Source organism: Gavia stellata, chromosome 24 (assembly GCF_030936135.1).
Source record: "Gavia stellata isolate bGavSte3 chromosome 24, bGavSte3.hap2, whole genome shotgun sequence".
In the NCBI taxonomy this organism is placed as follows: Eukaryota; Metazoa; Chordata; class Aves; order Gaviiformes; family Gaviidae; genus Gavia; species Gavia stellata.
In genome coordinates, this window is record NC_082617.1 from 1104875 (window position 1) to 1126638 (window position 21764).

At 64.5% G+C, this 21764-nt stretch overlaps 4 protein-coding genes across 4 annotated transcripts; all 4 read right to left on the minus strand.

Moving 5' to 3' along the window:
- Positions 1-3120: 3120 nt before the first annotated feature.
- On the minus strand, positions 3121-5958 carry LCNL1 (lipocalin like 1). Its single transcript, XM_009811314.2, has 6 exons — positions 5863-5958; positions 5437-5576; positions 4793-4863; positions 4028-4138; positions 3382-3483; positions 3121-3146 (listed from the first exon to the last, which is right to left on the minus strand). The coding sequence occupies exons 1-6, from the start codon at positions 5956-5958 to the stop codon at positions 3121-3123; spliced, it is 546 nt and encodes a 181-aa protein (XP_009809616.1).
- A 1711-nt stretch (positions 5959-7669) lies between these two features.
- On the minus strand, positions 7670-10004 carry LOC132319112 (lipocalin-15-like). The gene is made up of 6 exons (XM_059829021.1): positions 9909-10004; positions 9105-9244; positions 8811-8875; positions 8396-8509; positions 7795-7911; positions 7670-7695 (listed from the first exon to the last, which is right to left on the minus strand). The coding sequence occupies exons 1-6, from the start codon at positions 10002-10004 to the stop codon at positions 7670-7672; spliced, it is 558 nt and encodes a 185-aa protein (XP_059685004.1).
- A 1416-nt stretch (positions 10005-11420) lies between these two features.
- On the minus strand, positions 11421-13894 carry LOC132319092 (lipocalin-like). The gene is made up of 6 exons (XM_059828952.1): positions 13796-13894; positions 12499-12638; positions 12299-12375; positions 12024-12137; positions 11665-11766; positions 11421-11446 (listed from the first exon to the last, which is right to left on the minus strand). The coding sequence occupies exons 1-6, from the start codon at positions 13892-13894 to the stop codon at positions 11421-11423; spliced, it is 558 nt and encodes a 185-aa protein (XP_059684935.1).
- A 3241-nt stretch (positions 13895-17135) lies between these two features.
- C8G (complement C8 gamma chain) lies at positions 17136-21444 on the minus strand. Its single transcript, XM_059829022.1, has 7 exons — positions 21383-21444; positions 20276-20440; positions 18890-18960; positions 18450-18557; positions 18047-18148; positions 17691-17729; positions 17136-17173 (listed from the first exon to the last, which is right to left on the minus strand). The coding sequence occupies exons 1-7, from the start codon at positions 21442-21444 to the stop codon at positions 17160-17162; spliced, it is 561 nt and encodes a 186-aa protein (XP_059685005.1). The 3' UTR covers positions 17136-17159.
- Positions 21445-21764: the final 320 nt, after the last annotated feature.

A 21764-nucleotide genomic window follows, 5' to 3' on the forward strand; every position in this document is an offset into this window, starting at 1 on the left:
GACAAGGCACGATGTAAATCTAAGCTGTACCCACACCTTCTGAGCTGGGTGGAGGTCCAGGTCTGGTCATCCAGCCCCAGCAGGGACATGGCCTAAGGAGGGGAGGGAGAGAGAAGGGTGAGAGGCACAGCTGGGAGAGCAGGGAGACTTGTTAAACATTTAAGATCTGGAACAGCACGAAGAGGATGAATAGAGAAGAGAGTCTCACATCACCAGCAAGCACCACAGCCATTGGCTGTGAGTCTCCAAATTGCTCCTCATACATCAAAGGCTGGTCCAGCACCTCCCGTGCCCCAACATCCCTCTGCTCTCTCCAGCAGCCGGTTGGGACCTGGGTGCCTGGGCTGATCTCCGCTGCACCAACCCGGTCCCTGCCAGCCCATCTCACCGGTGTGCTCCCACAGCACCCGGCAAAGGAGCTGCAGGTGAAACCACTGTGACAAGCGAAAGGCGGTGCAGAGACGGGTGGTGAAGCTCCTCGCTGCAGGATGCCACCACTGCTGAGAAGGTGTGTCACCCCAAAAGCCCTTAGAAACATTCAGGGAAAGAAAGTCCCATGTCATTAAATATAAAATGACATCAGGCCGGGTTTGCTGGGGTGATAAAGGGGGGGGCGGGTGCAACCCTCTTTTCACCCTGTCCCTGTGTCCTTCTCCTTGCTCCTGTACCTGCCTGTTGTTGAAGGCAGGGTGCTGGGAGAGGGGCTGCGTGGTCTGTTGAGTGTTGGATGAGCACCAGGTACAGGGACAGTCTTGATGGTAGGGCTAAGGGATCATGGGGGGCTGTGGTGGGGACCCCCCCGCCTGCTCTGCATGGAGGGAACACACACCCAGAAAAGATCTGGAATTGCAGCCTGTGTACGTCCTGCTCCGGGGCACGAGGAGAAAACAGACGGACAAAAGGAGGAGTGGAAAATGCCAGTGGCAAAGAGAAATGATCTCACCACTGTCTGGCAGCGTGATGCCTGCACACGGCAGGAAGGAAATATTTGGCTGGAGCATGATGTGGAGACACCGGGACTCCCCGTCACACAAAGCCCTTGGCAAAGGGCGTTGCTGGCAGCAGGATGATTTCATCTGCATCAATACACGTACCGAAAACAAGCCTTGAGGCAAAGCTGCGTGTGGGCCCGGTGCTCTTGGGAGCGTGGCAAATGCTGAACTGTTCCAGCCCAAACTGCCAGGGAGAATTCCTACTGGAAATGCTGGGCTCCTTCCAAATGGTGTGGAGATGACACTGGGTTGGGAAGTCCCAGTGAGGTCCCTTGCCCTGCCACTGCTGGGACGTGTCCATCTCTTGTCCCCACTCAGTACCAAGATTGGGGGGGCAGTTTACCAAATGTATTTTCCCAGTCCCTGGGAGGAGAAAGAAGTACCTGGGAACATCCCGAGGCACTCAGCTGCTGGGACGACACGTTCCTGGGGTACCTGCCACCGTCACGCGGCAGCGAGGCAGATCCCAGGCTGAAACAAATGCCCTGGTGACCGGCCAGGGTGGAAAGGCCAGCAGAGAGGATTTCAGAGGAGCTTCCTTTTCCAGGAGAGGCACAAGAAGCTTCATACCCTGCCAGACCTCGGTGCCTGTGAGCACTGCCTGAGTCCTGGAGATGAGCATGCATGAGGTGCCAGGGCTTTGCTGGGGACGTGGTTTACCCTGAGTAGGTTTGGTTTCTCCCAGGTGGATTTGAGGAGCTGAACAGAGCAGGAAGGGAAGGATGGAGTGGGATTTCAGAGATATAAATTCAAAGGAAGACAGTTTCTGGAGGCGGACGTCCACCACCACCAGATAATCTGACTCTGGGGTGGACTTTCTGTGCAGAGTGCCCAGGGGCAGAGACCGTGCGCAGCCCCGCACCAGCTCTCCAGGTTTGGGTCCGGAGGATTCAGACACCCACCTTCCACCAGCCCTGCAGCACTACGGGGCTGAGAGGTCCCAAAGCTGAGCCTTGTCCCTGCCTTGGCCCAGCCTGAGCTGCTGGACGAGCAGGGCTCCAGGGGAGCGGAGTCCTGCAATCGCAGCAGGGTGGGCAGACGGAAGGTCAGCTGGATGGTGGCAGTGCTTGCAGCCATTCCAACTGCAATTTCTGTGGCCAAGTCCCATGGCCTTTCTCCACCCAGCCCCTCTTGCCCATGGGATTTCCAGCCTCGCTGCATCCCTTGCCTCACCTCTGCCTGGCCATGGTCCTGCCCCACGAGAGGCACCCAGAGGGGAAAAACCTGGTGGGCTCCGAAAATGCCCTCGCTTGGGTGAGCTCAGCCCAGGATCACCCCTGGCTCTTCACCATCCATAGACCCTGGGAGGACAACAGAGGGACCCCATGGCTGAGCACCCCAGGTTCTCCTCAGACAGCTACATGAAGCTCCAGGGTGAGTTTCTGTTTATTTGGCAAAAAGGAGGGACTATGCGCTGGAGGTGCAGGAGATGTGTCAGTCTTGACCACTGAGCTCGGAAGAGGGATCGCGGAGCAGCAGCCTGGGTCTTGCATCGCTCAGCAGGAGCATCCACCAGCCAGCCCACACCTCCTAGAAAACAGCCGGGAGAGGTGGGCTGAGTATTTGAGATGAGGAGGCCAACGGAGAGGGCCCAGCAGGGCTCTCCACCACGATCAGTGCTATCTCTCCCAGTTCTCCCCAGCTCTGTAGCGTGAGCCATCTCCAGCAATGGACTTCTAGCTAACCCCTACAATTGAACGTGTACCGGTGTGGTGGGAAATAAGGTGCCAGGGTGGGCCAACAACAACCATGTTTTGCGTGGTGAGACACCAACCCAACCTCTGGCCTGTTTTGCCAGTCTACAACCCCGAGGTCCCTTTGGCAAGAGCCAAAGTCCGGGTCCTGGTCCCGGTCCTCGCTGCTGGATGAGCTCTGCAGCCATTTCTCCACTGAACCAGCAGTTTTGGTGCAAGTGCCCTTGCTCACTGCTGGGCAGCTGCACCCTGGGCGTCCCCACTGCACAGCTCCAAAGGGAACAGTCCTACCTGGGTGCGAGCTCCAGCACAGGTTCGAACAACTTGGCTCCCCTAGTAATTCAAGGAGTTCATGGTGACCCTTGCTGGTGCACCAAGCGGGGCAATTCCAGCTGAGGACATTGCAAACACCATGTTGCACTGCAGCAACTCACCTACGCTTCAGCGAGGCTGCATTCCTCTGTGAAAATAAAGAGAAAGGCTGAGTCTGGGGCTGTGGTCTGGCTAGTCCCATTTAGCACCCAAAATAGACAACCCAGGAATGAACTTGAGCAAGGCGAAAGCCGCGACGTGTCAAGCCAGAGTGCTTTCTCCTGCCAGCTCAGCCCACAAAGTGGTGGCAGTGATGGGCTGAGCTGGTCCCTGCCGGCACGTCCTGGCTCCCCGTATCAAGTGCCCAGCTGGGCAGTGCTCACCCTGGCTGGGCAGCATCCTGATCATCTCATCAGTGAATCTCTTCTGCCTCGCAAGCTTCTTGAACAGCGCTGTGATTTTGGGGCTCACCTGCCGGGTTCTGCCTAAAGGCAAAGACATGAGTTAGCTCCAGGCTGTGGCCTGTCCCTGCATCTCCTGGGCAGCTGGTGAGCGCACCCAGTCGAGGACGGGATGGATGACGGTCCCTGGGAGAAAGCTGGAGGCAGTGGTGGAGATCCTGGAGAGCGGTGGTGGCCAGGCACAGGAGACACCCCTCCCAGGGGACAAGATGAAGTGGAGGTCCTGGCACCAGCACAGCATCTCCTCTCTTGGTTCCCATCCCCACTGTTTCTCCCCACCTTGCAGCAGGACCCCCACTCTTCGCCCCATTTCACCAAGAGACTTGCTCAAGGCCATGGACTCCCAGTATGATGCAAAAGCCTGAGCCTCAGCCTCCCCTGCCAGCCCCAAATTGCTGCTCCTTCCCCTGCCCCACTTCTGCATCAGGCAAGAGGTCTTGGCAGGAGGGCAGCAGTGAGGAGGGGGTCTCTCCTGCAGGCCCCCTGACTCCCCACCTCTTGGGACACCTTGAAGCACCCCGACACCTCCGAGCTGTTCACCCCAGTCAGACCACCACTGGCTACGTACTGTAGAGCCTCAGCATGTGCAAGGTCTTCCCGTCCTTCACTCTGGAGACAAAGATAACTGCGTATGTCTTGCCGTCAGTATCCACCACCTGTGCCATTTTATTGCCTCTGTCTGCAAAAGGATGTGGAGGAAAGCAAAAAATTAATTACCTCCTCTTGAGAGCTCCCACACTGCAAAAGGACTGTAAGAGTGTGAATCAGGATGAGGTGAGGTCCAACCAGCATATTTCTTCTGTGTTTCCCGCTCCTGGTTTTACCTCTTGCTAAGGCTCCTCTGAAAGCCTGGGGGAGCCCACAGATCACAGCAGAGCAGAGGGACAGGAACATGAACACAGGAGAGTGTGGGGATAGTCACTGCAGACAGCAGAGTAGCTCCGCCAGTGTCAGACTAACACTTGGGCTGGGGACAGTGGGAAACCACTTTTGCTGCATCCCTTGGGAACATCCATCCACAGCCCCTTGGCAGAATGACCTGCTTTTTCCCAGGGTTTAAGCTCAGCCTGAATGTGTCTGTCTCATCGCAGAGCAGCTTCCCAGAGGGAAGGAGCAGGGGGTCCACCATGCTGGAGGGTCACCAGCCCTGGCATGGACCAGCCTTGGGCTGTGGCTGGTGACTGGCCGCAGAGGGATGTCCCACCCCAGGACCTCAGGAGAGGCAGACAGCCACCCTTGAGGGCCATGTCCCCAGGGACAACCAGCTGCTTCAGACAAGGATGATGAGAAGTGCCTCCACCCCATCCCGGGGGCCGGGCTCCCCCCCACTCACCAGAGCTGTAGTATTCCCCTGGGATGCCTGTTTGCTTGTAGATTGACTCCGATTTCTTACATCCCTCCGGGCTGCAAAACAGTGAAGAATGTTCCAGCTGGGGTAAAGTGACCCCTCTTGCCCTCCCCTGGGGATGCTGCCTCCAGGGTCGCTACCCCAAACATGGGACTTGCTGTTCAGGGATGGGATGGTGTGGCCAGGGCAGTGGGGGTACAAATGCCACCCTTGGAGCAACAGGTGCCAGGGTTGGCAGGGCGCAATGCCAGCACCCAAGGATCACCCAGTGGGGTGACATGCTCTGAGCTGGTGGCATGAGGCTGGTTCTGCTGGGAAAGCTTTAATCGTAGGGTCCCCTATCATCCTGCTGCATCCCTGCTGGGAGCGGCGGGGTGCCTCAGCCTCCGTGGTGGGACTGCTCCTGGCTCGTGCTGCCCTGAGCCTGCCTGGGCTGCTCTGAAGAAGGGGTCCCCACGATGCAGCTCTCCCAAGCCCCTGTTTCAAACTGCGGGGCTGGTGGCCCTGCCTCACCCCCTGCCCAGGTCTTTAGTGGGTGCTGGGTGGAGGCACCCAGGTGGAGACCCACCAGTGGAGGTCCAGGGAGGAGGTCAAAGTGAAGCCCATGGAGAAAAGCACTTGGCACTTACGTGGGAATAGCAAAGGAGACCTTCAGGTCGCCCTCCCCCAGGACCGCAATGGTGGCCATTGCCATCTTCAGCCCATCCTTCTTTTGGAGGTAGCTCTCGGAGTCGGAGGCCAGAGCAACGATGTACCATTTCCCTGCAATCTGGCAGAGAGGGTGGGCTGTGAGTCCGGAGGAACAGGCAGGGGCTGCCCCCCCTCGGGGGCTGAGCCAGGACACCCTCAGGCCATGGGACACTCGCATCTGCTCAGGGCACTAAAATCCTTGCTCGGGCACCTGTGCTGGAGCCCTCACCTGGGTGTGACAGCAGAGCCAGCGGCGGCTGCGGGGTCCCCAGCTGCCCCCCAGTACCGAAACACCTCTCCAGTACCCACCCTGGTGACCGGAGACCACGCTCCCACCTTCCCTTCCCCGGGTTGCTGCAGATCACCTTGCTCTTGTCCAGCCCCGCAGCCCCAAGGTCCTCAGCCTCCGCACGCAGCAAGCAGAGCAGGGCCAGCCCCAGGCTCAGCCCCACGGTCCTCATCTCGCCGCAGCCTCCTCCGGCTTCGCCAGTGGGATGGAGAGTGGTGCCGGGGCTGCCGGCTTTATAGCGCGGTGCCCTCCCCGCCCTCTGCCCACCCCGGTGCTACTGCGTGCCCAGCTGCACGCATAACGCTGCTGGTTTTGGCTTGGGCGAGCTGGTGGTTCGAAGGGCTGAAGTCACCCTGGTGTAAACAGCTTCCTGTCTTGCAGAAGAAGGGAAGTGCCTGCAAGCCCCTGGAAGGGTCTGAGAAGTGGGGTTGCAGGAGCTGTTGCACCAGCGCTGAAATTTAGGATTTTCCCGGTTTCTTTAGTCGCTTGTGAAAGAACAAAGAGTTTTTGTTTCCCAGCTGGCTGGCAGAGGGCTGCTGGGAGGAGCGGGGAGGTCCTTCCCGGCATGGGCCATGGCAGCACCGTCATTCAGTGACCCGTCACGAAGGGGCTCGGTGACCCATCCCTCTGGCCAGGCTGGCATCTGCCCCGAGGCTGCTGCTGGGATCGTGCCCAAACCTGGACGCCCGCATACCGCCGGCATGATCTGACCCCACGGTGCCTGCCCAGGCTCACCCACCCACCCTGGGGCACGCAGGGTCCACAAAGCGGGATGCACCCAGAGCGGGGCAGGCGGAAGAAGGGGTTCATGTCCCTGTGGGAGTGTGTCCCCTCCTTCCCAGGGTGTGATGTCCCCTGTGCCCTGGCTCTGATAAGCTCCTGGGGTCACAACCCCAAAAGGGTCTGTGCAGTTTCCTCGCAGCCCTGTGCCTGGCTGGGCACTGAGGGACCCCCGCTCTGGGGCAGGAGGGCAGTGGGGGGGACCAGGGGCTGCCTCCGCTCTGCAGGAGGTGGATGGATGCTGCCCTTGGGGCTCATGGCAGCATGGTCCTACCTTGGTCAGTGGGCAGATGGGGGTACCAAGGGGGATGGGAGACAGGCATGGGCAGCGCAGTCCTGCCTTGCTTTTACCCTGGGCAGCCGTGGCGCAGCCCCACTCCTTCCTGGGTGGCCCCAGCGGGGGACTGAGAAGGGAATGGGGTGTCCTGGGGACAAGCTGCCTGCCGGGAGCCAGAGCCCGTGCAGGCAGGGCTGGGCAGCCTGGCTGCTTAACCCTGCCTGCCCAGACCTGCTGCCCACCCAGCCCAGCTGCGCGAACCCCTGTTCATCCCAGCTCAATTCTCCCCTGCCCGCACCCCCGGCAGTTGCCCCGCTGCATTTTCCCCACCCTCTGTTCCCATCCTCCCCACACTGGGTGCTGCAACAACGCAGCAAAGAAGCTCCCAACGCCCCTGGGGTGCTGAGAGGAAGGGTCGGATCCAGGACCGCTGGGCTCAGGCTGCCTGGGGACCCTGACAGTACCCCTGCTCCTGCCAACAAAAACACCAGGCTCTGGGGCAGCTTCTGCACCTATTTATTTAGAAGGGCGAGGTGTGATCCTGGTGTGGGGCAACGGGTCCAGCAGAGCCCGGCTGGGGAGGGTGGGAAGGGGCAGGATGGAGGGGGGAGCAGAGCCTGGTTTCCACCAGGTCTGGAGGACACACAGCCCTGGCGTTGGCCCTTTCAGCTGTAGGGAGGCAGGACAGACAGACGAGCGGTTAGAGCAGGGGAAAGCAGAGGTGACGCAGAGCCCTGAGGCAGGCGGAGGGCTCCCCGGGGGGGCTGTGAGTCCCTGCTCAACCCAGGCCATGCTGGGAGGGAGACTCGGCTTCCCCCGGCCACGCTCACCTGATGGCCTTGGTGCACTGATCTGTTGAAAAGCAAAGAGAGTGGTGAGCATGCCACGGGCAGTGCCCTGAGCCCCCACGCAGCATCCCCATGCAGAGGGGTCATGCGTGCCACCCCGCACCTTCCTGGCACTCACCCGACTTGGGCAGGATGGCCAGCATGTCCTTGGTCAGGCCCACGGTGGGGATGAGCTCTTTGAACTTCTGCAGGAGCTGGGGGCTCACGTCCTGCTCCCTCGCTGCAGCCAGACACCCAAAGTGGGGGCTGGTGAGTGCGGGGGGACCCAGCAGCAAGCCGCACACCGGGGGTCTGGCTCCCGCAGGCCAGTGGATGGGACCCCAGGGAAGGGCAAAGGCGAAGCCATGGAGGTACAGGGTGGACACTGGGTGCCCCACGGCTGCCCTAGGCTGGCAGCAAAGGGGCACAAGCCCCTTGGGATGAGCAAACCACCCACCTGGGGTGGTACGAGGCAGCTGATGGGGCTGGGGGTCCACAGCTGGACTGGGACACTGCAGGGGGGCTTCAGTTCAAACCGCAATCAGCTGGGGATATTTTTGGTGCAAGGTTTCATTTAACCCAAAACGAATTCCCTGGGTGCCAGCACATTGGGTGCTGACGTGGTGGCCCCAGGCGGCAGTGGGAAGCCCAGCCCCTGCCCCCCCACCAGTGCCCGTATCCCTCCCCGGGGAGCTGCGGGTGCCATCCCCACTCCCAACACCCACTGAGGAGCTGCAGCGCGGTGCTGGGCTCCGGCCCGTTCTCCTGGAACTCGTGCACGATAGCGTAGTGGCTGTAGTCCGTCTCCATCACACACAGGTCCCTCTTCTCTTGTGCTGCTAAAGGACCCCAGACGGTGCCCGGTCAGGCAACGTGGCACAGCCCGGGCACCTCCGCAGCCCCCACCAGGGCTCACGGCTCAGGGCCCGAGCCCTGGATTTGCCCGAGGAGGGATATGAGAAGGGAACCCCTGTGCGACCCGGCGGAGCCACGTGCCCACCCGCAGCATGACCTCTCGCCAAGCAATGGAGGCAGAGGGGCCAAATCCGCTTCCCGCTGCTCCCCCGGCACAGGGGACCGGTGATGCCCACCCTCCATTTCAGGGTGTCTGTGGCTCCGATCCCCCCTGCCCACACGTACCCACGTAGTGTCCTGCCTGCCCGCTTTGCTGGAAGAGCAGCTCAAACTCTTGGCATCTGTCCAGCCTGGAAAGGGAAAATAGAAACAGCAAACGCAGCTGGACGCCACGTGAGAGGGCAGCGGGGTGGCGGGTCGGGGGGAGCCCAGCCTGCCCCGGGGACGTGCCAGGGCGCAGGTAGGACCGAGCGCCACGGGGCAGCAGGTCTGCGGGAGGATGCTCCTCACCCAGCCGCCTTGGTGGGGTGGGGGGTCCCCTGGCCCCAGAGGGACACAGCGAGCAGGATGGGCACTCACAGGGGCCAGACAAGCTTCATAGCCAGGTTTCCCTCCGGCGTGAAGCTGATGGCAGCGATGGATGACTTCATCCCATCCTTCATCTTCAGGAACACGGAGCAGTTGGAAACGGCAGCTGCGACATGCCACGTCCCTGCAAACTGCAGCAGGACATCACCAGTGGGGTTTGGGAAAGCCATGGGGACCTGCCACTGTCCAGGGGGACCTGCCACCCACCATGCGGGACCTGCCAGCCTGCGGTGGGGGACCTACCACCCTCTGTGGGGACCTGCCACCCTCTGTGGGGACTTGCCACCCTCTGTGGGCACCTGCCAGCCTATGGTGGAGGACCTGCCACCCACCATGGGGGACCTGACAGCCCATTGTAGGAACCTGCCAGCCTGCAGTGGGTGACCTGGCACCCTCTGTGGGGACCTGCCACCCTCTGTGGGGACCAGCCAGCCTAACATGGGGACCTGCCACCCGCCTGCGTGCAGAACACCCTGGCCTGCCTCATGCCAGGAGGCTGGGCACAGCATCTGGCCCATGTTCCTTGGGGAAGCGCTGCACGCTCAGGGGCATCACGGCCCCTTGGGTGTTCGTGTCCCTGCAGAGGGGCCACCGCTGGGTCTGGCCTCAGCAGGCAGGAGCTGGCCAGAGTTAACCCAATTTCGCACACGCATCCACGCTCCTCTGGCAGCTGCCCTGGTGCCAGCCCAGGGCCAGGACCTGGGGGTGCCCGGGGGTGCCCAGCCATGCCCAGGGGTGCAGCAGGAGCACCCTGCCCCAGGCAGGACTGGCTGCGTGGGCACCCTGTGCCGTTACCTTCTCAGCGTTGAAGCCCGGCTGCACGGGAACCTCAGCCCTTGCCTGCAGCAGGCAGAGCAGGGCCAGCGCCAGGCTGGGCAGCACCGCCGTCATCCTTGCTCTGGGGGCTGGATGTGGGCAGGAGAGGCTGCACGGACCTGCCTCTTCCCGCACCCACCTTTATAGCCCCTGCCGCTGGCAGCACCCCCTGCCCGCCCCTGCTTTATGCAACAGGTTACACAAGCGCAGGGATAACTTGTACCCGTGTTAGGTGACAGCGTTGGCCCCTTCCCCCTCTAATTGCCCAGTCCCGAATGAATGCAGCCTTGTGTGAGACCCAGCCCAGGGCACGTCAGGGACTGGGTGATGCCCCGTGCCCGGTGCTGTGTCTGGGGAGGGGGATGAGGGTGCCCCCAGTGCCCCACTCTTGGCTGTTGCCTGCTGGCCCCAGGGTCTGGCAGTGCCGGGACGGATCCTGCCTCAAGGAGGAGGATGGCTGGGCCAGTGTTTTATCCCAGGGTTGAGCCACAGGCCAGTGCCCTTCAGAAGGGGTTGCGGCTTCCCAGGCTGCTGGCAGTGGGCACAGACCCCACTCCTGGAGAGGGTCCAGGCTCATGGCATGGAGAGCAGGCGGGCGGCTGGGGCTGAGCCACATCCAACACTCACAATCGTCGCTCTGGTTCATGTCTATCCTGCCCCCACGTTTTTGGAGAGACCCCACACACAATTGCCCATCGCCCCATCCCCATGCCGCCAGCCTGCTCTCTGGCAGGGAAACTGAGGCAGCGAGGCTGGAGTCGCCCATGGTGCCCGAGGGGGCAGATGGGAGCGGATGCTCTCAGAGGGTCCCAGCCCTGGGGACCCCTTCTCCCTGGACGGGGCAGCTTTGGTGGCCAGACAGCACCGTGGCATGGGGTTGCAAGTGCACGCAGGGTCCTACCCCAGCGGCCTGACCGCTGGCACCAGCCCCAGCCCACCGCCACCGGCCGTGCTTCCCCCCCCCATCGCCCCACTGGGGCTCCCCCTACAACAACCCAGCAGACAAGGGCGGGGGGGCTGGTTTTATACGGGCTTTAATGGGGACGGGGTTACAGGTGTGGGGTGCGAAGCCACGGAGCGAAGGCTGCTGCAGTGCTGGGGGTGCGCTGGGGACGGGACGGGACAGGGCGGCCACTGGCTCGCGGCGCTCTCGGGGCTCGGGCTGGCAGCAGCTGGTGGGTCTGCCTGGAAGAGATGGGACAGGAGGAGCGCGGCTGAGCTGGGGAAGACAGGGGGACCCATGGGGGGACATCGGCTGTGCCAGCCCCACGCCGAGTGGGTAGGCACCCATCACCCAGGGCCTGGGGCAACAAAAGTGTTACCCCGTGGGGACGGGGTGGGAGATCCTTGCCAGGGGTAAGGGGGACCCCGGTGAGAGGAACAGCCTGGGGGGACTGGGAAGGGGATGGGGGCTCTGGGGTGGAGCGTCTCTGAGCAACCCCCGTACCCCCCCGCAGGGCTGGTCTGAGCCCCAGCGCAGGCAGGACTCACCTAGGCAGCGTCTGCCATGCATTTGTCTGCAGGAGGAAGAAAAGTAGAGATCAGCTCCTCCAGGGGCTGGGGGGCTGCTGACCCCCCCAAGGGACCGCGCCTGGGGCTCTGCCCAGCGGCACCCCATGGCTGTGCCCTGTGCCCGCAGGGAGGCGGGGAGAAGGCAGGAGGGTGTCCTCCCTCTCAACCCCCCGGGGTACCTCACCCCTGCCCCTGCCACCCCCCTGCCCCTCCAGCCTCTCACCTGTCCGGGGCAGGATGAGGATCTCTTCATCCGTCAGGCCCTGCTCCCTGGAGAACTGGGTGAACCTCTCCAAGCGCTCGGGACTGAGTTCCTTCGTCCGGCCTGCAGCCGAGAGCAGTGTGAGAGGCAGCCCCCCCCGCACCCCCCCAGTGAGGGGTCATGCTGCCCTGGGGTGCGGGCAGCCCAGCAAGGGACAGGTTCCCCGGGAAGGGGGTCCTGACCCAGCCATCCCACGAGTCACCCCAGCCTGGGCGATGATGCTGCCCTTCTCCGGTGGGAAAGATCCCCCACCATGGACGTCCCGGGGGGTCCTGGGGGGTGGGGGGGTGGGTGGCACGGGGGTCCCGGGGCAGACGTACTGTAGAGCAGCACCATGGTGGAGGAGCCAGTGCTCTTGGAGATCTGGGTGGCCACCAAGGCGTACTCCTCGTAGTTGGTTTCCACCACACGGATGTCATGCTTGCTGCCCCAGCCTGCAGGGGACGGGGAGGGCACAGCTCAGCCCCGGGCACCGAGCTGGCCCCGAGGCACTCCGATGAGAGCAGGAGCAGGGACAGGGGCAGCGGGGCCAGGTTGGGAGCTGGGGGCACGTCAGGGGCTGCCCCACAGGACGGGCTGGGAACTGGGCACTCACGCGGGCTGGTGTAGCTGAACCGCCCCGGCTGCTCTGTCTTGGTGTAAAGGCTGTTCCTCTTCTCACACTGGTCACCCCTGGGGAGTGCAGCACGAGGACGTCAGAGAGGCCAGGGGGGATGCTCCAGCCCACACATAGCCCCAGGTATGGCACCATCCGGGAGCACCCCCTGCTCACCCACCCGCTCCCCATGCCCATACTTGGGGTAGGTGGAGGTGACTTCCAGGTTCCCATCTGCGGTGGCGGAGATGACCGTGGTGCACATCTTCATCAGGTGCTTCTTCTCCTTGAACCAGTTGGAGTTGGAGGCCAGGCCGATGCTGTACCACCTCCCCGTGAGCTGCACACAACCTCCGCTCAGTGCCAGCCGGGCAGAGACCCCCGTCTCGCCCCCCGGCTGCCCACCAGCGTCAGCCCAGGCCATGTCCCCCTCCCCTGCCAGCCTGTGCCCCACGGCAGGACGGCGTCCTGGGGTCCTCGTCCCCCAGGGAGCTGCTATAGCTCTTGGCGCCCACAAAACCCAGTGGCCAGGAGGGCCCTGGTTTATGACATGCTCTTCGTTGCCCGGTATTCGGGGTGTTTCCTTCCACTTCATGCCAAGCCCAGGGAGGGTGTGACGGGACTGCCTAGCTCTGAGATGCCATTTGCATCCGTCCAGGGTCATGAGGAGGGGTCAGGATCCCAGGACCAGCATGGCTCGTCCCAGTCTGGTCCCTGGGGCCACTGGCTCAGTGCACCCTGAGGGGAGATGTCAGCCTTGGAGATGGGCTGTGCTGGGACCACCCTTGCAGGACGTGCCAGACCCCCATCCTTGCAGGACGTGCCTCCATCGCCGTCACCTCCCTGGAGTGGCTGTGTCCCCCAGGACTCCTCTGGAGGGTCCCTGGAGGAGCAGGCAGTGTGGCCCCTGCCCCGGCTCGGTGGCACCCCAGGGCTGTGGGGCCAGGCCCCCCAACGTGCAGCAGGGTTGGGGCTGTACTGCTCTGGGTCCTGCCCATGATGGGAGGAGGAAGGGGAGTGCAAGCACCCTGAGCGTGCCAGCACCCGGGGGCTGGGAGAGGCAGAGGGGTGCATGGGACCCCCCAGCATAGAAGCCCTTGTTTTTTTGGGACCCTGGGTTAGGGGTGGATGGGGTCCATGTTGGGGAGAGGGGTTCATGGCCCATCTCTGTACTGCCTGTTAAACTGAGCTTGCTTTTCTAAGTCCCCCCTATAAAATCCCCACGCATCTACACCCACCCCACAGCACAGCAGACAGCCCAGCCCCACAACTCTTCAGTCCTGCCCCACAGGCTGGAGCCTGGATCCTGTATCCCCTCTGGAGCCGCCAAACCCAGGCCCCGGGGGCTCCCCAGGAACGGAGAAAAACCCTGCCCCTCCCAGTGCCGGGGCCAGCCTGGCCCCAAATCCACCTCCAACACCATCTCCGCACATTTTCAGGGAGAGGATCCCCCCAAAACACCCCGAACCCCCACACAAGTGATGCCGGCTGGGTCACCTTGTCCTCCTGGAAGTCGGTTTGCACGGGAACGCTGTCCTGCGCGTGCAGTGCCACGAGCAGGGCCAGCCCCAGGATGCCAAGCAGCGTGGTGTGCATCTCTCCTGCCGAGCCGAGCCGAGCTGAGCCGAGCCGAGCCGAGCTGAGCGAGAGGAGCAGGCAGAGTGCTGCAGTGCCACAGAGTCAGGCAAGCCCCTATTTATGGGCAGGCTGTGCGGTGGCCCCAGGGGGGCCAGCCCTGCCTCCCCCCCCTCCCCGTGCCGTTATGCAAGCAAGAGCAGGGGCGAGCGTCGAAGCCAAAGGGCAGGCGGGGGAACCTGCAAATGTTTCCCCTCCTGTTGATATGACATGTTTGCTTCGGGGTGCCAAACTGCTCTGCAGCAAAAATACAGCTTGCAGCCAGCGTGCCGGCTGTCCCTGCCCCCAGCGCTGCAGAGCCCGGGGCCGGTGCGGGTGGCCTGGGCTGCCCACAGGCACGGGCAGGGGGCCAGGGCCGGGGCCAGGGCTTGCTGGCTGCCCCATGGTTGCAGGATGACCTCACTCAGACTCAGAGAGGGGCCCAAGTGAGGTGGAGGGAATGTCAAGTGCCTGCCAGGTCCTGATCCAACCCATGGGACTCGTGGGCACCTTTGGGTGCTCCTGCAGGACTCCCTGCCTTGCCCTGACCCAAGTCCCTGCATCACCCCAGGAAGCATCTTGGCTGGTCCCACCGTCCGCTGGGGTGAGTCCCGCCGAGGCGCAGCCCGATGGTGAGCTGGGGGGCTTGGGGTGTTGCGGGAGAGCCAGATCCCAGCCTCGGACAGCCCCGATGCCCAGCTCCCTGGGGACCAGTGCACAGCCAGATGGACCCCCAGTGCTTCACACACACCCCCGCCGTCACCCTGCACCCTTTGCCAGGAGGGGCTGGGAGACGCCCTCCCCCTTGGTTTGGAGTCACCAGCAGGCGCTGAGCTGCCCCCCCCCGCCCCCCCCCTTGATTTGGGGACACCCTGAGCACTCACAGGGTGAGGGCTGGGGAGGAACACTGGGTGTCAGCAGCAGCACCCACGGGTCTGGCACGGTTTGGGCAGCGCTGGCCGTGTCGGGCAAAGCATCAGCCCGGTGGCTCTCCCCACGGCACGGCCCTGCCAAGGCACTTTACGTAAGGAGCGTGTTTTCACAACAGCTGCTTTTTTCCTCTGGCAGCCCACCCTGCCCGCCTGCCCCAGCACATTCCCTTCCCCGCGCCCAGCTGCGAGCCCGGCTTGCCCCTGCACACCATGCGCCAGGGGCCGGGCTGGCCCCAGCTCCACGGATTTATGAAAACAAAACAAAAGCTGAGCTGAGCAGGACCGAGCATCACGAGAGCCTGGCTGGGGCCCCCCTACATGCTGGGCTGGGGGCTCAGCCCCTGTCTGAGCCCACCCACAGGGTGCAGGGTGCTGGGAGGAGCTCCCTCCATTGGGCATCCGAGGCACAGAGCACCCATGGGTGTCCCTGTGGTTCTGTGCTGGGGTAGGGACACAAAGCCACCCCACTGCCTGGCGTCCCCAGCTCTCTGCCCTGCCCAGCAGCAGGAGGGGGTGCCCAGGAGATGCCTGCTCTCCCAGCTCTCGGCGGTGGCAAAGCGGGGGGCCAGCCCAAAGAGCTGGGTAGCAAAGCTCAGGAGCGTGGGGGCATGTGGGGGCACACAGGGGCACCCGTGGTGGCGTGGGGCAGGCTGAGCCTGCTGCCGGGGCTGGAGGGCACAGGCAGGATGGAGGTACCCAGGCTATGGATCACCGCGGTGCCTGGGCACAGACCCTTAGGCACAATCCGAGTATTTGCACCCCAGAAATGGGTTCATGCCAGATAAACGTGGGCTGGGCTGAGCTGGGATGCAGGGTGCTGGGGGGTGGTCCTTGGGGACCAGCCCAGCTTCCCAGGGCGGGAGGGCAAGGCTCTCCCCTCGGCTCCCATCATCCTGCCACGGCTCCACCACAGTGCAGCTACTTCTGGGATTCAGGTGGGTGCAGGACAGAAAGTGAGCCGGATCCATAACACCCCGACCCTGCCAGACCCAACTGGGCGGCCCGGGGGGTCTGCAAGCGTGGCCGGACACAACTGCCCTGCACATGGGCAGCGGGGACAGGGCCTGGCTTCGGGTGAGTCATGTGGCGGTCCCTTACATAAGTCTCTGATAAACAACATGTGTTACCAGTTTTCGCCAAGATTGCAAAACACCGGCGCTGGGGGCAGAGGGCTGCTCCCCGCCCCGCGGGCTGCGGGGTGGCCGGGGCACCGCACCAGCCTGCTGCTGGGGGCTGCTCCCCATCCCCTCCCACCGCCCAGCCTGCGCCAGGGAATTGGCACCACTCGCCCAAAACTCCCCGGCCCAAGCACGTGGCGGGACAGCCCCAGCCAGGCTGGATGTGCAGGGGAGAGGGGTTCTGCAGTGCTAACCCTGGGGCTGCAGCTCCTCTACCCTGGTTGTACCCCCCGTCCAAGCCCCCGCAGCCCCCATAGTCCCCGCAGCATGCTCAGAGCATGCAAAGGACGTCCCTTGGCTGGCTCTCCAGCCGGCTGCTGGCTGTGCAGGCAGGCTTTGGGAAGCCCTGGCAGGCAGAGGTCTGGCCCAGGCAGCAGCTCCTCGGGGAACACCATCTGCAGGTCTGGGACAGGGGGATGGCGTGTTTCACTGCCTTGGAGGCCCTGGGGACCAGCAGGACCACTGCGGTGCTGAGGTTTCCTCCTCTGGGGTCCCTGAGGGATCTCCTGGCTTGTCCCAGGAGAAGGGCTGATGCTGCGCCGGTCCTCAGCGCCCCCCAAACCTGTGCAGCCCCATGGTACCAGGCACGGTGCTTTTCCCCACACTGTGCTGGGCGCTCGGGGCTTTCTCTCACTCACCAGCCAGACTCACGTGCACTACAGCATGGGAACTGCCACGATTCCTGCCTCAGTGTCCCATGGTTGGGGAGAGGACAAAGGGGCTGCTTGGAGGGCACTGCATGGCCCCCAGTGCTCCCCAGCACCCCACCGGGGCAGGAGCACAGTGCCAGGGCACCAGAAGTCCAGGGGTGGAGGCAGCGCTGGCCTTGCTGGGGCAGACCGAGGGGTGACTTGCCTGGACACAGACCCTTCTCTGAGGCATTTATTGGGGTGTCACTGGCTGCTGGAGGGCACCAGGGTGCAGAGCGGAGGGGTGACACAAAGCTGCAGGGGTACAGGACAAGGACAGGCAGAGCAATCAGTGCAGCTAGAGGAGCCAGGGAGCCCTGGGGGTGGCTCCAGACCTGTGGAGCTGCAGGGGGGTCTGGCCAAACCCTGGCTTGGTCCTGCATGGCTGCGGGTGGCTGGATGAGGCGAGGGCTGAACTCTGGGGACCTCCTGGTAACACCATCTGCACCTACGGCTTCGTTTCTGGAAGGGAAAGAGAAGTGCTGAGGGGCTGGGGAGATGTCAGAGCCCAACGCCAGGGCTGGAGACCCACCTCTGCCTCCCCAAGCACCAACGACAAGTGATGGAGCTGTCCCCAGGGACCCCAGCCCTCACCCTGGGGTGTCCCAAACCAGCCCTCACCCCAGGAAACACCAATATAGACCCCACTAAGCCCAGCCTGACCCATGCGAGGGGTGAACGGGGCTTTGCTTTGCCAGGGTGCATCTGATGCCCATCCTGGGTGATGGTCTGCCACCTCCTTGCCCTACACAAGGGCATGGAGGGACCATGTCCTGGGGGATGGTCTGGCATGGACCCCCCATGCCAGACCAGCCCCCCTGCGCTCCTGGGGCGGGACCACACAGCCGTGGTGCAGTGTGGATCCAGCCTGACATGCCCAGCCCACAGCCAGGTCACGGAGAACCCATGTGGTGCCCAGCGTGGGGCCAAGCCTGGCACGTGGGGGAACCCAGTGCATCGCCCAGGATCCGCAGCTCACCATCGAGGATGTGAAACTCATCTGCGGAGTCGCAAAACCCTGCAAGAGAGAGAACCTGGAGCGGTCACACTGCCTGGGCGCTCAGGACCCCCTGGCCCTGCACCCCAGGGACAGTGTGGGACACAGCCCAGTCCTTGCACCTTGCACCGTTGTCCCTGGGGTGGCCGCAGCACGGGGACCCCAGATGTGGCCCTACTGTGGGTGCCATGGGGTCACAAGCTGCTCAAACCCATGTGGATGTGCCTCCCCCTCCCCATGCTGGAGGGGACAGTCCCCAGCCCCCACTACCGGGCCCCTCCTGGGCACAGCCCTCGCCGCGGGTGCCCCCTGCTCCCAGGGGACCGTGTGCCACCCACCGTATATGGGGAAGTAGTAGGTCACGTCTTCGCTTAGGCCCACAGCCCTGACGCGCTGCTCAAACTTGTCCACAACGGCGTCGCTGACCCGGCTGGTCCGTCCTGCGCAGGGAGGGAGATGCCATCAGTGGCCTCGAGCTCTGCCCCAAAGCCCCCCGTGTCCCCTGTGGCAAAGCTCAGGGCCAAGGGGTCTTTCAGCTCAGAGAAGCTGGCTACTGGCTTCACCCCACACAGCGTTTGGGGACAAAACTCTCTATCTGGGCACCAGGACACTCAGGGAGACCCCATCTCTGCCTCTGGGTGCTCCAGGGCTCCGTCGGGCATCCCCTGAGCCCACCATGGGTTTCCCACCCCTCTGCCGCCCCGTCCTTCATCCGCCACAAGCCCCTGAGCACCAACCCACCATAGAGCTTGACGGAGATGCTCCGGCCCTTCTGGTAATAGAGGATAGCGTAACTGCTGTGGTCTGTCTCACCCACCACCACGTCCACCTTGCTGCCATAGCCACGGCCTGGGAACGACAGAGGACAGCCCAGTTAGTCCCGGTTAACCCTGGTTAGCCCTGGCACCATCCAGGGGCCTCCTTTCACCATGAGCAGGGTGTACAAGGGGTGAAAATCAGGGGCAGATTGGGTGCAGCGCCACAGGGTGCCGTTCCGCACCAGGAGGCACTAGTCCGCAGCACTGCCTGGGATGGCACCCGGCAGAGACCCCAGAGGTGGGATACTGGGAGGGCACTGGGAGGGAGGACACTGGTACCAAAGCCCTGCCAAGAGCAGGAGTGGGGGCTCCAGCTCCGCAGTACCTGCAGCCCCCCTGCCACCCCAGCCCGGCCTCCCTCACCCTTCAGGAGGAAGTGTCCGTGGGCCTTGGCAGGGAGGTAGCGCTGTCTGATTTCCCAGCATATCCCGTCCCTGTACGGGAAGAGGAGGAGGTTGTCAGCACAGGCTGGGGAGGATCCAGCCCAGGTCCCTGCCCGCCCCGCTTGCCAGGGCACACACAGAACCTGTTTTCTTGGGACTTTATTTTCTCCCCAGGGAGATGCTGTGAAGGGATGTCCCAGAGCCCCGTGGAGACAAAGGGAGAGACACAGAGCCTGAAAACCTGCTGAACCCGAGGGGTCCTTACCCCCTCCCTGCAGCTCTGAGCCTGGCTCAGCCCCTCAGATCCCCCGGGGCCAGGGGGAAGCAACCATGGATTCGCTAAAGGCCCCCCCTCCTCAGCCATGCTGCCACTGGGGTGGTCCCGAGAGCCAGTCCCTAGCTGGGCAGTCATGGAGCAACCACGTGCCTGATCGGTGCCTCAGTTTCCCCAGCCTGGCTGCCCCCCACCCTGCCCAGCCTGGGCAGCCCAAGCCTACCCCGGGCTGGTGGCTGTGCGGGTGGCAGGGTGCCAGCCCTGCTGTGGCCAGGGCTTCTGCCACAGAACATCCCAGAGGACATCCCACCCAGCCTTTGCTCTGAGGCAGCTCTCTCCTCCTTGGAGCCTGTGGCTGGGGTACTGGTCCTGCACTGACCTGTCTGCAGCGTCCCTGTCTCACCCAGTGTTCCTGTCCCAGGGCGCTGGCCCTGCTCTGACCTGCCTGCAGCGTCTCTGTCCCTGCCAGCATCCCCCGTCCCACCCAGCGTCCCCCATCCTCATCTCAGGGCACTGGCCCTGCTCTGACCTGCCTGCAGCATCCTCGTCTCAGCCAGCGTCCCCCGTCCCACCCAGCGTCCCCCGTCCCCACCTCAGGGCACTGGTCCTGCTCTGACCTGCCTGCAGTGTCCCCGTCTCATCCAGCATCCCCTGTCCCACCCAGCGTCCCCTGTCCCCACCTCAGGGCACTGGCCCTGCTCTGACCTGCCTGCAGCATCCTCGTCTCAGCCAGCGTCCCCCGTCCCACCCAGCGTCCCCCGTCCCCATCTCAGGGCACTGGTCCTGCTCTGACCTGCCTGCAGTGTCCCCGTCTCATCCAGCATCCCCTGTCCCACCCAGCGTCCCCTGTCCCCACCTCAGGGCACTGGCCCTGCTCTGACCTGCCTGCAGCATCCTCGTCTCAGCCAGCGTCCCCCGTCCCACCCAGTGTCCCCCGTCCCCATCTCAGGGCACTGGTCCTGCTCTGACCTGCCTGCAGCGTCCCCTTCCCATCCAGCATCCCTTGTCCCCATCCCAGGGCACCAGCCCTGCTCTGACCTGCCTGCAGCGTCCCTGTCCCTGCCTGCGGCCCCAGTGGCCGGCGTCACTCACAGCTTCCTGAAAGTGCTGATGGCCAGGCTCTGCCCATCCGGGACGGTCACCGTCACCGCCGTGGCCTCCAGCCGGTGGCTGTGCTCTGCCAGGTAGCTGCAGCGGGAGGCCATGCCGACCAGGAACCATCTCCCTGCAAGCTGCATGGCATGAGGGTGGCACCGTCTGCCAGGTCACCACCCCGGGGTGCCACCATCCTGCTGCCCTGAGCACCCACCACCCCGAGCACCCTTCTTCCATGCTGTCTCCCCTCGCTTGGCACCTCTGCCCACAGCTTGCCCCCTTGGTGTGCCCATGGGGCACAACTGCCCTTGTTCAGAAGCCAGTGGGGTGGAGCAGGAGAGACAGGAGCCTGGCACGGGGACAGACTGGAGCAGTGGGGCTGCGGAGATGGGGTGCCCAAGGCATCCCCCCCACCCCACACTGCCAGGGAGGCTGCGAGTGCCCCAGCGCAGCTGTGTGGTGGGCAAGCACCCCGCTCCCATGCCCAGAGGCTGCAGCCCCGGTCTGGACCCCCCAGCAGAGCCCCAAGCTCAACCTGAGCCTCGGCTGGCGGCCGTCGCCAGCACCGTGGGGGGAAGCGAGTGCCGAAGCCAAAACCGGGAACGGCTGCACCAGCCCCGGAGCTGAGCACGGAGGTGGCTGTGGGAGCCGGGGGTCCGGCTGGACGGCGGCTGGCCAGGACGGGGGTCCCTGGCAAGGCCTTGGCCCCCGCACCCGCCTCGTGGGGCAGCTCTGCGGGCAGTGCTCGGGGGCCGAGCTGGGCTCCCGCTCCTGCGAGTGACCCCTGGCCGGGGTGCGGGGGCACAGGAGGGGGCTCAGGCCGGGGGACAGGCTGCGGGGGCAGCTCTGGAGGGGGGGACGCTGCGGGCCGGGGGGACACTGCGGGGTCAGAGCTGGAGGGGGACACACAGCGGGCCGGGCTGCAGCCCCCGCTGCCTCCCTGCGGCCCCAAGCTGTGGCCCCAGCCTCGCCGGGGGGGCACGGACGGGTGCCCACAGACCCGCCCGGCCCCGGCCCCTCACCTGGGGGAGGCTGAGCTCCGCCTGAGCCGCCACCTTCTCCAACGGGCTTTGGGGAGGGGGCAGCCGCCGCCCCGGCCCCCGCCCCAGCCCCGGCGGGGCCATGAGGAGCAGGCCGAGGAGCAGGAGGGTGCCCAGGGCCACCATGGTGCCGGTGCGGCCGGGCCCGCTCTGCCGGGAAGCGGCGGGGGCGGGAGGGCGGCGGGGTCAGGCGGGCACCGCGGCCGGCCTGGAGCCGGGCCAGGCGGGGGCCCGCGGGAGCTGCAGGCCAGGGTCGGCGGGGAGGGCCGCGGTCAAGGCCGGGGCAGGCCGGGGGTCCCCATGAGCTGAGCGGGGCAGGGCCGCGGGGGGCGCAGCGGGGCCCGATCCCGGGCGGGGGGGCCACAGGCGCGGGAGGGTCCCGGGCGGCCCCGAACCTGCGGGTGGTGGGGCGTGGCCTGTTGGAGTGGGGGCGTGGCCTGAGCAGG